Source organism: Callorhinchus milii, unplaced genomic scaffold (genome assembly GCF_018977255.1).
Source record: "Callorhinchus milii isolate IMCB2004 unplaced genomic scaffold, IMCB_Cmil_1.0 Scaffold3, whole genome shotgun sequence".
In the NCBI taxonomy this organism is placed as follows: domain Eukaryota; kingdom Metazoa; phylum Chordata; class Chondrichthyes; order Chimaeriformes; family Callorhinchidae; genus Callorhinchus; species Callorhinchus milii.
This window is the reverse complement of record NW_024704744.1, coordinates 50,572,522-50,584,965: the sequence shown is the minus strand read 5'-3', so window position 1 is coordinate 50,584,965 and position 12,444 is coordinate 50,572,522. Positions and strand designations below refer to the sequence as shown.

Below are 12,444 nucleotides of genomic sequence, written 5' to 3'. Positions count from 1 at the left end.
ACAGAGGCCTTAGCTGAAATCTTATGGCCCAATATAAGAAACAGAGAATGATTAGGAATACATTGGTTGTGCCCCCTTTGTCTTTTGATAGATACATTTATAAATCAGAATGAAGATTAGTTTATAAGTTAACCTTAAATAGAATACGGTGCTGATTTGCTGGTCTTAATTAAGGTCCATGGTGCTCTGTAAGGCTTGGACTAGTCCATCAGCACTGTAGAGAGCTAGCAGATCCTAGCCATGGAATCCCACTGGAAGTATTTATTATTGCTTCTGTTGCTAGGCATGGTAATACATCAAGATACATAAATTCTTTTATTTCCACTGCACAACTCAAAGTAAGCCATCAAAACCAAATTGGCAGCCCTTGTGTGTATTTCTTTACTTCACAACGAACAATCCACACCACATTTTTATTTGAATTTAATTCTTTAAAATATTACCAAAAGAACCATTCCTAACCACATATTTTTAAACTAAGATTCACAGCACATTTCTACAAAGTACCGTAAAGCATATAAAATGCAAACATCTGTAAGCAAACTGGACATTTTTGCTTGTGTGATTTATAAAAAAAAACGTTGAGGAAATATTCATAGTCCTGAAAGACTGAATAATTCAATGGTTAAATCATAGCTAGAATTTGCAAACCAAGGACAGTATGTCAACAGCAGTTACAAGAATATGGCGTACATTTTATCACAATTGTGGTAACTGACTCTTCCATTGTTATAAGAGGCTAAATAAAAATTCCCCTTGTTTTTCTTTTAATGAAGCCAGCTTTTCTCAGGCAGGGAGTATTACGAGTAAATAAAGGAGCCCTGGGAGAACTGCACTAGGTATGTTGGATCTATTTTCAGCTTACATCAGCAGCTGCTGCCCCTGAGATCACAGCTTCATGAATATCCACTACCATATGTGATTACTACAGCACTACAGCAAGTTATTAATGAAAGCACATGTGAACNAAAAAAAACTGGGAAGAATGCTGAATAAGAAAAACAACAGCAAATAAAAGAGGAAAAACAGGCAAAATAAAGTACAATTTGAAGTCCTTAAAGGTAGTCAATGACATACGAGCGTCACTGCAGTTAATAATGCTCATCGTATAGGGTGCAGACAAAGAAACAAATTAATCAAAATGACAGATCTAGGACATATATGCTAATATGGGTTCCAAGGTTTAGGCTTGTATTACTTTGCACATGATGAACAGAAACCATTATAGGTCAGTACATTGTACGCATAACATAATAAAGAACATAAAATCAACAGCAGTTCCAGGAATACTGCCAAAATCCAACACATAGCCACACAGACCTGCTTTGTGCACAGTTTGGCCTTTGTTTCCTTATTACAAATAACAGCAGAAACCGAGGGAGACGCACATTTCTCATGTCAAACAAAGGCAAATCCTGCAGAGCATGGGCAAAGGCATTCACTTCAGAGTGAATGGCTCCAGGTTTGATCATGCCCAACAGACTGACTTAGAACTGACTAGGTAGGAAAGCATTCTTTAATTTTGAATGAGGCTGCTTAGATAAATTGGCACAGCGTCACAATCTATTTTAATAAGAAGCAGAAGCAGGGGCTGCATTTTTAAATACATTAGACATGAAACAGAATTTCTGGTGGAAGCACTGAGTGGATTATTTCATCAAAAGGTTAGCGTATCAGTTCCCTCTTCTGCAGTTGGATGAAAATATCTGAATATCCCAGACTTAAAATAGAAGTGTTCGTTTTTAAAGCTACAGCAAGAAAAATAATATTTTCTTAACATTAACATTACTTCTGAGGAAACAAAGAATAAACCTTGACCTGTAAGATGATGATGTACATAAGTCAATTCATTATCCTTTCATCTTTGTTTGGGTCCAGCTCGGTCCTTTCCTACTTTCTCCATTTTACTTATTGTTTGAAACATCTCAACTAGATCATTCCTCAATGTTCTCAGCTCCAGGGAATATAATTTATCCAGGTATTGATCCTTTCATTATAGCTCAGTCACTTCAACACAGGTATCACTAGAGAGTTACTGTGGCTCAGTTCACTTCACTTTACAGAATATCCTGTGAAGTGCTTTGAGACATCCTCCTACATGAAAGGTGCTATACCAAATACAAGGATTATTATTAATATTATGAAGTGAATGACCAATTTTATTTGGGTAATTGTTGACCCAGACACTAGGATACACCTCTGACAGCGCAACACAGCCTCAGCACTCCATTTGGACTGTGAGTTCAAAGTTCCAACATAGCTTAAGAGTTTTATAGTAGCTTGTTATCAAGCAAACTCCTGCAATATGTTAATTGCTTCATTATTCTAGTTATACTCTAGTGAATATATCTGCATACTTTGAGTCAGTAAAATGCTAAAGGAGCTTTGTGTCCTAATTAACAGTGTCAGTGACGGAATCACTAAGATTGTGATTCTATCATTAAACATTTCCTTATATAAAGCCTCCAAAATGTAATCATTTTCTTTATTGAAAATTCAATTCAGATACCACAGTATTTTTGGTGCTCTCTCAGAACAACAACAATAAAATTACATTTGTATAGTGCCTTTCACGATGGGAGGACGTCCCAAAGTGCTGGACAATCAGTGTTACAGACTCGAGCTGGGGTTCGGGATCGGGGAGGGTGGAGGGCAGGGGGGGAAGGAGGGTGATCAAAGGCACAGTCGAAGAGGAGGGTCTTGAGACAGGTCTTGAAGGAAGCAAGGGAAGGGGTGATGGGGAAGGGACTGTGTGATGTAATTTCTGAGGGTGACTGAAGGCCCGTCAGCCAATGCTGGAGCGGGCAAAGCGAGGGACATAAAGCAGGCCGGAGCCCACTGAGCGGAGGGAGCAGACAGGTTGGTAGGGGGTTAGAACGTTGCAGAGGTAGGGGGAAGAACTCTTTCTGGTGGATATTTGTATCTATCAAGAAAACAGTGGAGACGATACAAGGAAAGAGGACTAAACTAACACATGGGATGGCATTTGAGTTATGAGGAAAGATTGGAAAAGCTGAAGATATTTGTTTACTTTGGAGAAGAGTCAACTGAGGAGTAATTATATTGACGTTTTCAGATCCTAAAGGATAAAGACAAACTGAACTCCAGTAATTTATTCAATATGGTGAAACAATCCATGGCAGTAGTTATTGAGCTCTGGTATCATCCTCGAAAACCTATTCTGTACTCTCTCCATTGCTGTTACATCTTTTGTGTAATGTGGCAACCAGAATTGGACACAGTACCCCAAATGTGGTCTAACCATATGGTAACAGTGTTAAAGACTCTGGAAAGATGATACCCAAAGGACCAAAGAACTTTCTTCATCAGAACCTTTCTTGAGATCTTGTGCGTCTTCCTTTAATGTTTGTTGTAGGGAGACCAGGAAAAAAAAATCAGAAGTACCTTATCTGTGCAATTCTTTTAAAATGCAGCTGTGTTAAAAGAAGGAAAGGATTTCTGGTGGTAACATCAGCAATCGGATTCTAAAATGTGCTTACGTCACGATAGAATGATACACTGGGTCCAATATGCAGGGATTTGCACATACAAAATCTTACAATACCCTGATGTGGCTCATTATTTTATTTTTAGAAATAATTGTAAAGATAAACTACTTCCAATTTTTTTCCTTTCCTGATCTACCCCGCAATAGTCCATCCATAAGGGCACACAAATTCACAAAGAAAGGAGCAGATGAAGAGAAACCCTTCAGCATTTCAATTCTGTTCCTGCCAGGGTCCTTGATACTGATACCCCCCGGAACTCAGCACAGATGCCAATTTTGTGGAATCCCCTGTCAGGGCATCCTCTCTATGGATCCGACTTTACACAAACTGGAAACGAGACTGTCATCCAACTGATGTAAGTCAGCATGAGACACAGCTTTCTGCAAATCCTTTTATGACTCCTGCTGATTAAACGTAATGCATCATGGAACTTCAAACAAGAATAAGATTGATTCTGTTGTGGAAATTCTTAAAATAAATATTCAGACACAATTTTGTAAAAAAATACTTTGGGTGTATGAAAGTCCTGGTCACACAAATGCCCAAGTCAGACAGGTATAGTCAAGTGGGAGTCAAACCTCACGTGACCTCCACTCTCAAGGATGATATTATATGATAAACTACCATCTGAGCACTAATATTTGAGATACAACCTTAAACACACTCCATAATGCCACTGAAAAACTTGTATGCTTCATCGTTGTGCTTTTAAATGCCCTCTTCCAACCCCCAGTTAAAAAAATAGTATTTTTATTCTTTTTGTGAATGTCTTTGCACATCCAGACTCATGTCACGGACACTCACAAAAATAATATAAATTACTTTTTTTTTAACCTTGTTGCTTGTTGCCAGTGTATCAGTGCATAATGTACGTTCTTCTAGAAATACGCTAACATTGAACTAAACAAACCTTACATCATTCAACTTTGAATTTAATCTGATACTTGTATTATATCAGTTACCCAACAACAAAGAATCATAGAATCGTACAGCACAAAAAGAGGCCATTCGGCCCAAAAAGAGGCCATTCGGCATATAAACATATAAACAAAAAATCCAAATGGAAGCTTAATCTGGTTATTTCTGGTCACAAACAATATCCTCTTTATCTGTGACCAGGGCTCCCTCTGCCTCCTCGTGCTCCTGCACCTCTCTGCCGCGTTCAACACAGTCGATCACGACATCCTCCTCCACCACCTGTCCTCCCTTATCCACCTCAGTGGGACCACACTCGCTTGGTTCGAGTCCTACCTTACAAATCGCCAGCACTCCATTTCTGCAAATGGCTTTTCTTCTCGCTTTCACCCGGTCACTGCGGGGTTCCTCAAGGATCCATCCTTAACCCCTTCTCTTCCTCATCTATAAGCTCCCTCTCGGTGATGTCCTCCACAGAAGGGTCAACTTCCACATATATGTGAATGACACTCAACTCTACTTTTCCACCTCCAGCTGAAACCCCCAGTCCCCTGATGTTCTGTCAGCTTCTGTCGGACATCAGGAGCTGGATGAGCACAGATTTCCTACAGTTCCAAGATGGAGTCCTGTAGCTCAGTGGTTAGAGCACTCGCTTTGCAAGTGAGAGACCTGAGTTCAATTCCAGGCACAGGGCGAAACCTTGGGCAAGTTTCCTTACTCCATACGCCTAATAATAATCCCTCCAAAAAAAAACAATAATAAATTGGTCATTTTCAATCTATGACTGTTTGTGGGACATTGCTGTGCGCAATTGGCTGCCGCGTTCGCCCACAAATATATAGTCAATTCACTTTACACTGTGTTCTGTGAAGCGCTTTGGGACGTCCTCCCGACGTGAAAAGCGCTATATCAAATGCAAGGATTATTATTATTATTATTATAGTTACACGTCAAGATGGAAGCCATACTCATCGGCTCCCGCCAACAGCTTCTATCCCATGGTTCCGATCTCCTCAACCTACCCGACCTGTCCTTAAAACTCTCTGAACCTGTGCGCAACTTAGGCATCAGGTTCAATTCCCAGTTATCCTTCCTCCCCCCCATCCTGTCCCTGATCAGCACTGCTTTCTTCCACCTCCGCCACATTGCCTGTCTCCGACAATACCTCACCCAAAAAGCTGCCGAAACCCTTACTATGTATTATTCGTAAAACGCAGCAAAACATATCCAGTGTACTTACAATGGCTGGACTACTCTAATGCCCTCCTCGCCGGTCTCCCCTCCTCCACTATCCACAAAATTCAGCTCATTCAAATCTCTGCTGCCCGCATTCTCACCCCCATTAAATTTCGCACCCTGATTATCCCAGTCCTTGCCAAACTCCACTGGCTCACTGTCACACAGCGGATCGACTTCAAGATCCTCACTCTGGTGTTTAAATCTCTCCATTCCTTGGCATTCCCCCATCTCTCTAACCTTCCCTCTCCCCTCCGCTGTCCTGGGTCCGGCCTCCTCCGCGTCCCCTGAATCCTCCGTTCCACCATCGGCGGCCGTGCCTTCAGCCACTATGCTCTGAAATTTTGGAACTCCCTCCCTCAACCCTTTTGCCTCGCCCCCCCTCTTTTCCCATCTTCAGGTTGCGCCTGAAGACCTTCCTTTTCGACCGTGCCTACGGTCACCATCCCCCTTCCTCTGGCTCGGCCTTGGGCTCCACCATTGTTAAGCGCTATATAAGTGCAAGTTGTTCTTGTTATTTATACCCTAATGAAGCTTACTTTGTATTATTCGTAAAACGCAGCAAAACATATCCAGTGTACTTACAATGGAAAATGCTTAGCAATGGTACATAATAGCTCCTTCCAGTGAGGTAAACATTCCAGATTGAGCAACGTCTGTGAAGAACTAATGCATAGTAATTAAGTACTCAACGTACTTTGCTTCTTCAAAGATAATGTATTATTTTAAAGTAGTAATAAATTATTCAAATATTAATACATTATTTCCACTGGCCAGTGACAGGGTACAAATCTAAAAAAAACAATCATTAAAAGGTATGATAAAGACTTATTCTGAGGTTGGAGGCATGGACCCATATACCAAATATTCTGCAGTGCTATTCACTGGCCCACCAAGCAACATGCTACATCTTCTGAAGTGGACCAGGAGCCTGAAAGGTTTCAGGATCTTAGCCTTAAGACCATTGTCTTAAAATTTAAAATGGTGAAGGATTTTGGAACACTGATTCAGTCTTAACTTGGAGTTCCTGTTTTTCTGCGTTTCTTAAAAATAACATCCAAATTAAGACAGCATCTTGGGACGTCCACCCGACGTGAAAGTCGTTATAAAAAATTTGTTGTTGCTGTTGAATTTAAGAATTTTACAAAATCCTGGGAATTTGTTAAATATTAAGACAATGGACTTTGGGCTTCGGACATCTACTCTAACTCTTTGGTTGTTTTTTCTTCTCTCCTCTCAAAAAAAAATCTCTGCTGCGATGTTGAAATCAAAGAGAATAAAAATAAACTTGTTCTCATAACTCAGGAGATGATGTTACTATAGGCAGCAAGGAGAGTGAGAGTGAACCTAAGTCATACTTCCTGCAACTGAGCAAGCTAAGTCATATGTGGGCAGTGCACAATCCTGAGTGGTTGGGACATACCTCCTCTGGCAGGGTGATGACCAGTTCATGTTCTGCTTGCCCAATCAAAGTCTTTAAAAAGTACTCGCTGCAGGCGGCCAGCACAGCTCGATGGGCTCGGAACTCCTTCCTCTCCACCAGCACGGTCACATCGCAGAGGATATCCTGCTTACGCTGGTCGTTGAGGCACAGGAGGATATTTGCACAATGAACTGTTGACTCATATACATACATTGGCGACTCCGGCTTCTCATCCACAGACATTCCGTTCAGACCCTGCCAAAAAAAAGTTGAGATTGGATTAATATCTCCTCGCTAACAACATGACTAAAACACACAAAACAAAGGTGTAGGGCTTTCATTTTTTTTCAGTGACGACTGAGTAAAAACCTTAATACTGTATATAAAGAGCTCACACGCTTCCCATATTCTAGTCTTTAGATCACCTGGGAGTATAGGCCAGCGAAGGGGATTGCAATCAGGGTGACTATGTGATTTACATACACAGAACGCACACATGAATTACAACTCCAAAAACTGCAACAACCGTCTGCAGTCTGCGAAACTTAACTATCACAGGTCAATGATAGTGTTGACAGTTTCCAGCAAGTCTAATCGTGAAAAACCCTAATGTCTGGCAAGAGTTGTCCATCATGTTAGTTGACAATCCGATAAAACGTCTTTATTGAATTATCGTTAAACAATTGGTGTTTCCAATCCACATGGTCTGATGAACTGGCAGAACCTATCACGCCCACTTTTGAAAGGAGCCCAGAGGATGAAGAGAGGTACGTTTGGGAGAATCGAAAAGCAATTTTGAATTGCTTTGGTGATAGATTACATTTTAAATTTTTTAAGCAAAATCATTTTGTGAAAGAAGCCAGTGATTGGTGAGCGTAGATACCTACAAAATTTTAGTTAAAATCTGCTGAAAGGCACTAAATTCCTAAACTGGCAAGTAGCCTTCCAAGACACAGAAGTTGGTAGAAAAATCCAAATGATTACTTAGAGGTTAACTCTCAGAAATCATGCTGCATTCACCCAGTAGGTGCATCCCCAACACTCTGCATACATTTTACCCAGAGGGTATTCGACCAATGGAAGAGGTGATCAGAAAGGTGTTTTGAGGCCAGAAGGTCGGACTCATCAAGAGTCAGCTTGATGCTGTGATGTGAGGACGTGTAAGATGAGTATTCTGGAAGGATAAGATCAAATGTCTTTCCAACTTCTCCTGTGGTTTTGTAGGATTGTCTGAAGTTAAGTCTCGGAGTGGGAAGTCGCTGGGAACCAGTCTTCAATGAAGCTATTATAGTTGGATTGCAATTTCAGTGAAACACTGTCTTGGAGAAATTGAAATCCATCACCATAAATCCCTCTTCTATACATCACTCCTTGTCCATTCTAGACTGGTTACGTCAACTTCCTCTGTTCCAACAATACACTGCTGAGTGCAATCTGAATTTACTGGAGAACACTTCTATTATCAATTCCAATTTAGGTTTCTCTTCATCTTTATCTGTAGCTAAATCCATATTGCTTCATCTTGACTAATTTGTAATCTCTTCTAGCAATGTATAATTAATAACCAATGAAAAGGATTGTTTCATTGGTTGTTAATACAAAGTAAAAAGCACTTGGAAATTCCCTCTTTTCCCATGAGCTTACACATGGTTAGCACAAGTTGTAAATTAGATTCCATTATGGTGCAAACATTAGCCTTTTTTACTATATAATGGTACAGTTTCATTGTTCAGTTTGAACTGATTCAATCCACTTCCCAAACCAATTCAGTGCAAACTCTGTACTGTAATTCCTATTGTCAACATAACTTGAAACTAGGTTCAATCGATAAAAGAGTGTAAAAGTATACGTTCTTGAATGGCCAACTGAATCACCCTTGGAGAGGTATATTTTTAATAATACAGTAAACCTTTGGCTTTAAATAATAATAATTCTTGCATTTGATATAGCGGCTTATCATGTCTATAACTCTCAAAGCGCTTTACAGAATATACTGTAAACTGAATTAACTGTACATTTTGTGGGTGAAATGCAGCAGGAATTGCACAGCAGTGTCCCATAAGCAGTGTTGGATTGAGTGATCACATTTTTTTTGAAGGAATTATTATATTATTATACCCGGAAAAGCAATCTGCCAATCGATTAACACCGGGTTCCTACTTACTGCTAGGAAAACAGAGGCGTGTGCAGTAAGGAAACTTGCCTAACATTTTGCCCTGCAGGGAATCAAACCAGGGTCCTCTTGCTTGTGAGTTGAGTGCTCTAACCACTATCCGACAGGACTCCGCAATTTCTGTGGTATCTGCAGTCAGTAGGCTCGTGGCCTATGTAAATTTGCATGCTAGCTGCAGATACCATAGGGCGTACAATACATATTCAGTGTTACATCTTTGACAGCTGGTTAGTCACTCAATATTCGCCATTTCTAAACACTCCTAGGGTGGGATGTCCCGGATCATCTCCAAGTTCTACTAAACCTAAAAAGGAAGCACTTGTGATGTGGCCAGCTCCTCCTCTATAACAGCAGTGCCAGTGGAGGTGTGTCCCGGCATTGTATTACATAAAGGATTCCTTTATTAAGCCTTATTACCTCTCTTAAGTGATTTTTTAATTCCATCCAGCTGTTTCAACATGAAAAAGATTGTATCTAGGAGACTAATACATGCGTTTCCGTATAATCAAAGGTAATTAAAGGTAATCCTCACTGGTCGCCGCAGCTCCACCATTCACAAAGTCCAACTGATCCCAAACTCCACAGCCTGTATCCTTACTTGCACTAAACTCACACTGTCCTACAAATCACTTCATGCCTTAGTACCTCTCTACATCTCTCTCATCTACCCGCACTCTTTACTCGACTGGCTGGCTGGTTTGGACCTTCTGCACGTCCCCCAACCCTCCCACTCCATCATCGGCAGCCATACCTTCAGCCACTGCAACAACAACAACAACAACAAGATTCCATTTATAAAGCGCCTTTCACGTCAGGAGGACGTCCCAAGGCACTGCACCCTGGTCCTAAAGAACGCCTTGCCTCATTCATTCTACCTTTCAATCTTTGTACCCCTCTTCAAATCGCACCTGAGGAAATTCTTCTTTGATCTTGCCAATAGTTATCTCCTGGTTCAGTGTCAAATTCCACCACTGTTCAGTGTTCTGAGATGCTATCCCATGTGAAAGTTCCATATATACATGGCAACTACAAATGGAAGATTCCCAAGAGTGGAATGCACACTCTCTCCCTGAAGGAACGCTTCATTGCTTGAATAATTCTAGTGAGTATTAGATGTAAGTTGGTAAGAGGTAAGGCTTGGTGACCCCTAAGTGTGCGTAGGATACTGATGGGAGTTTAACTAGCTAAAATTACGTAGCTTTCCATTGAGAACACTGCCTGGGAAGCTTCACACTGATTATACAGTCAGGACCATCTGGACCATTGGGGCTTTTAGTTGTAGGATTATCAGGGGCAAGTGGGAAGAATCTCTGCCCCCAGTGACTAGACCGTACCCCCAGAGTGACAGCGACACTCTATCTGGTCTGTCATTAGCATTGCCTGGGAGTCCGCTACAAAGGATTGACTGGATTCTGACATTCTGTTGCCAAGCCAGCTCAGCCCCAAGGAGGATAGTCAAGTTATCTGTTGAGTCATGAGTGTGAGTGGCCAGCCTCTCTGATCTGTTAGAGTGTGTCTAAGAGTTTCCTGAATGAACCACTGACTGGGACCTGCCACTTAAATCTGCAATTCCATCTGTATCCTATCTTAAAAATACAGAGTCTACTATCTTTGTCTGACATGCGTATAACAGTACAATGGTTAGAATAGATTCTCAGAGCCCATTACGGTGTATCATTACTGAAAGTGACAAGATGGAAACAATGCCTATTATGAACCGAATATTTCCATAAACATTTATTGCATTTCTTGTCTTTTCAGCTTTGTTGATTGTGCTCTCTGGAACTTGTTTTCAAAAAGGATATTAATCAACCCCCAATATTTTCTCTTCCCCGGGTAATGGGTATCTGACGTTAAGCTATGGACACAACCTTAAGTGCTCGCTGGTGGTTCCAACACCAGGCACGCAGCAGATAAAGTTACGAGTTGTGATTTTGGAACAACTGTCAAGCACTGGCATGACCAGAGGTTGATTGTCTCCGTACTGTATCAATCTCAACCAGGTGCCCAAGGTGATTATAAAGCCACTTCCTCTTGAACATGTTCTGTCCTGTGATATCATAGAAGGTTTACAGCACAAAAGGAGATCATGTGCCGGTGCCTGCTCCTCCATTGAAACCTCCTACTGCAATCTCATTACCTGGCTGTTTCAACATACCCTTTAACATTTCTATTCTTCCAGTGTGAACTTGTGTCAAACAACCATTTGTGGTGAAGCCATCCTTTATAGAACACTAGTTAGGCCTCAGCTGGAGTACTGTGTTCGGTTCTGGGCACCACACTTTAGAAAGGATGTCAAGGCATTGGAGAGGGTGCAAAGAAGATTTACCGGATGGTACCAGGAATGAGGGTCTTCAGTGATCAGGAGAGGCTAGAGAAGCTAAGGATTATTCTCCTTGGAGCCGAGAAGGTTAAGAGGAGACTTAATAAAGTTTTCAAAATTATGAGGGGATTGAATAGGGTGAACAAGGAGAAACTATTTCCACTGGCGAGTGGGTGGGTAAACCCGAGCGCACCGATTTAAAATAGTTGTGAAACGAAACAGAGGAGAGGTGAGGAAATGTTTTTTCACACAGCGAGTTGTTCGGATCTGGAATGCATTGCCTGAAAGGGTGGTGGAAGCCGCTTTGATACCAACTTTTAAGAGAGAAGTAGATAATGATTTGGGGAGGACAAGTTTGCAGGGCTATGGGGAGTGGGATTGATTTGGATAGCTCTTTTCAAAGAGCTGGCACAGACACGGTGGGCTGAATGGCCTCCTTCTGTGCTGTATACTAATAATAATAATAATCCTTACATTTGTTATAGTACTTTTCACGTCTTCTAGATGTCTCAAAGCGCTTCACAGAATAGACTGTAAAGTGAATTGACTCTATATTTGTGGGGGAAATGCGGCAGCCAATTGCGCACAGCAGTGTCCCACAAACAGTCGTGGATTGCAGTGACCAATTTATTATTGTTTTATTTTCTTGAGAGATTATTATCAGACGTGTGGAATAAGGAAACTTGCCCAAGGTTTCACCCTGCTGGGAATCGAACCCAGGTCTCTCACTTGCAAAGTGAGTTAACCACTGAGCTACAGGACACTTCCCCTTTTTCTAAAATTCTATTACTTTTATAATTATCTTTCCTTGCAAAGATTCACTGAAATTTAAATGCTTTTTGTTTTGTTTCTCTCCTCAGATTAT

At 41.1% G+C, this 12,444-nt stretch overlaps 1 protein-coding gene across 1 annotated transcript in view; it reads right to left on the bottom strand.

Annotated features, from left to right (window-relative positions):
* The window catches only part of bach2b (BTB and CNC homology 1, basic leucine zipper transcription factor 2b), a 181,328-nt gene that overhangs the window by 28,836 nt on the left and 140,048 nt on the right, over window positions 1-12,444 (bottom strand). Inside the window, exon 3 of the mRNA XM_007892915.2 lies at window positions 7,084-7,338. Within this exon, the coding sequence (XP_007891106.1) occupies window positions 7,084-7,338 (255 nt within the window). The remainder of the gene's footprint in view (window positions 1-7,083; window positions 7,339-12,444) is intronic.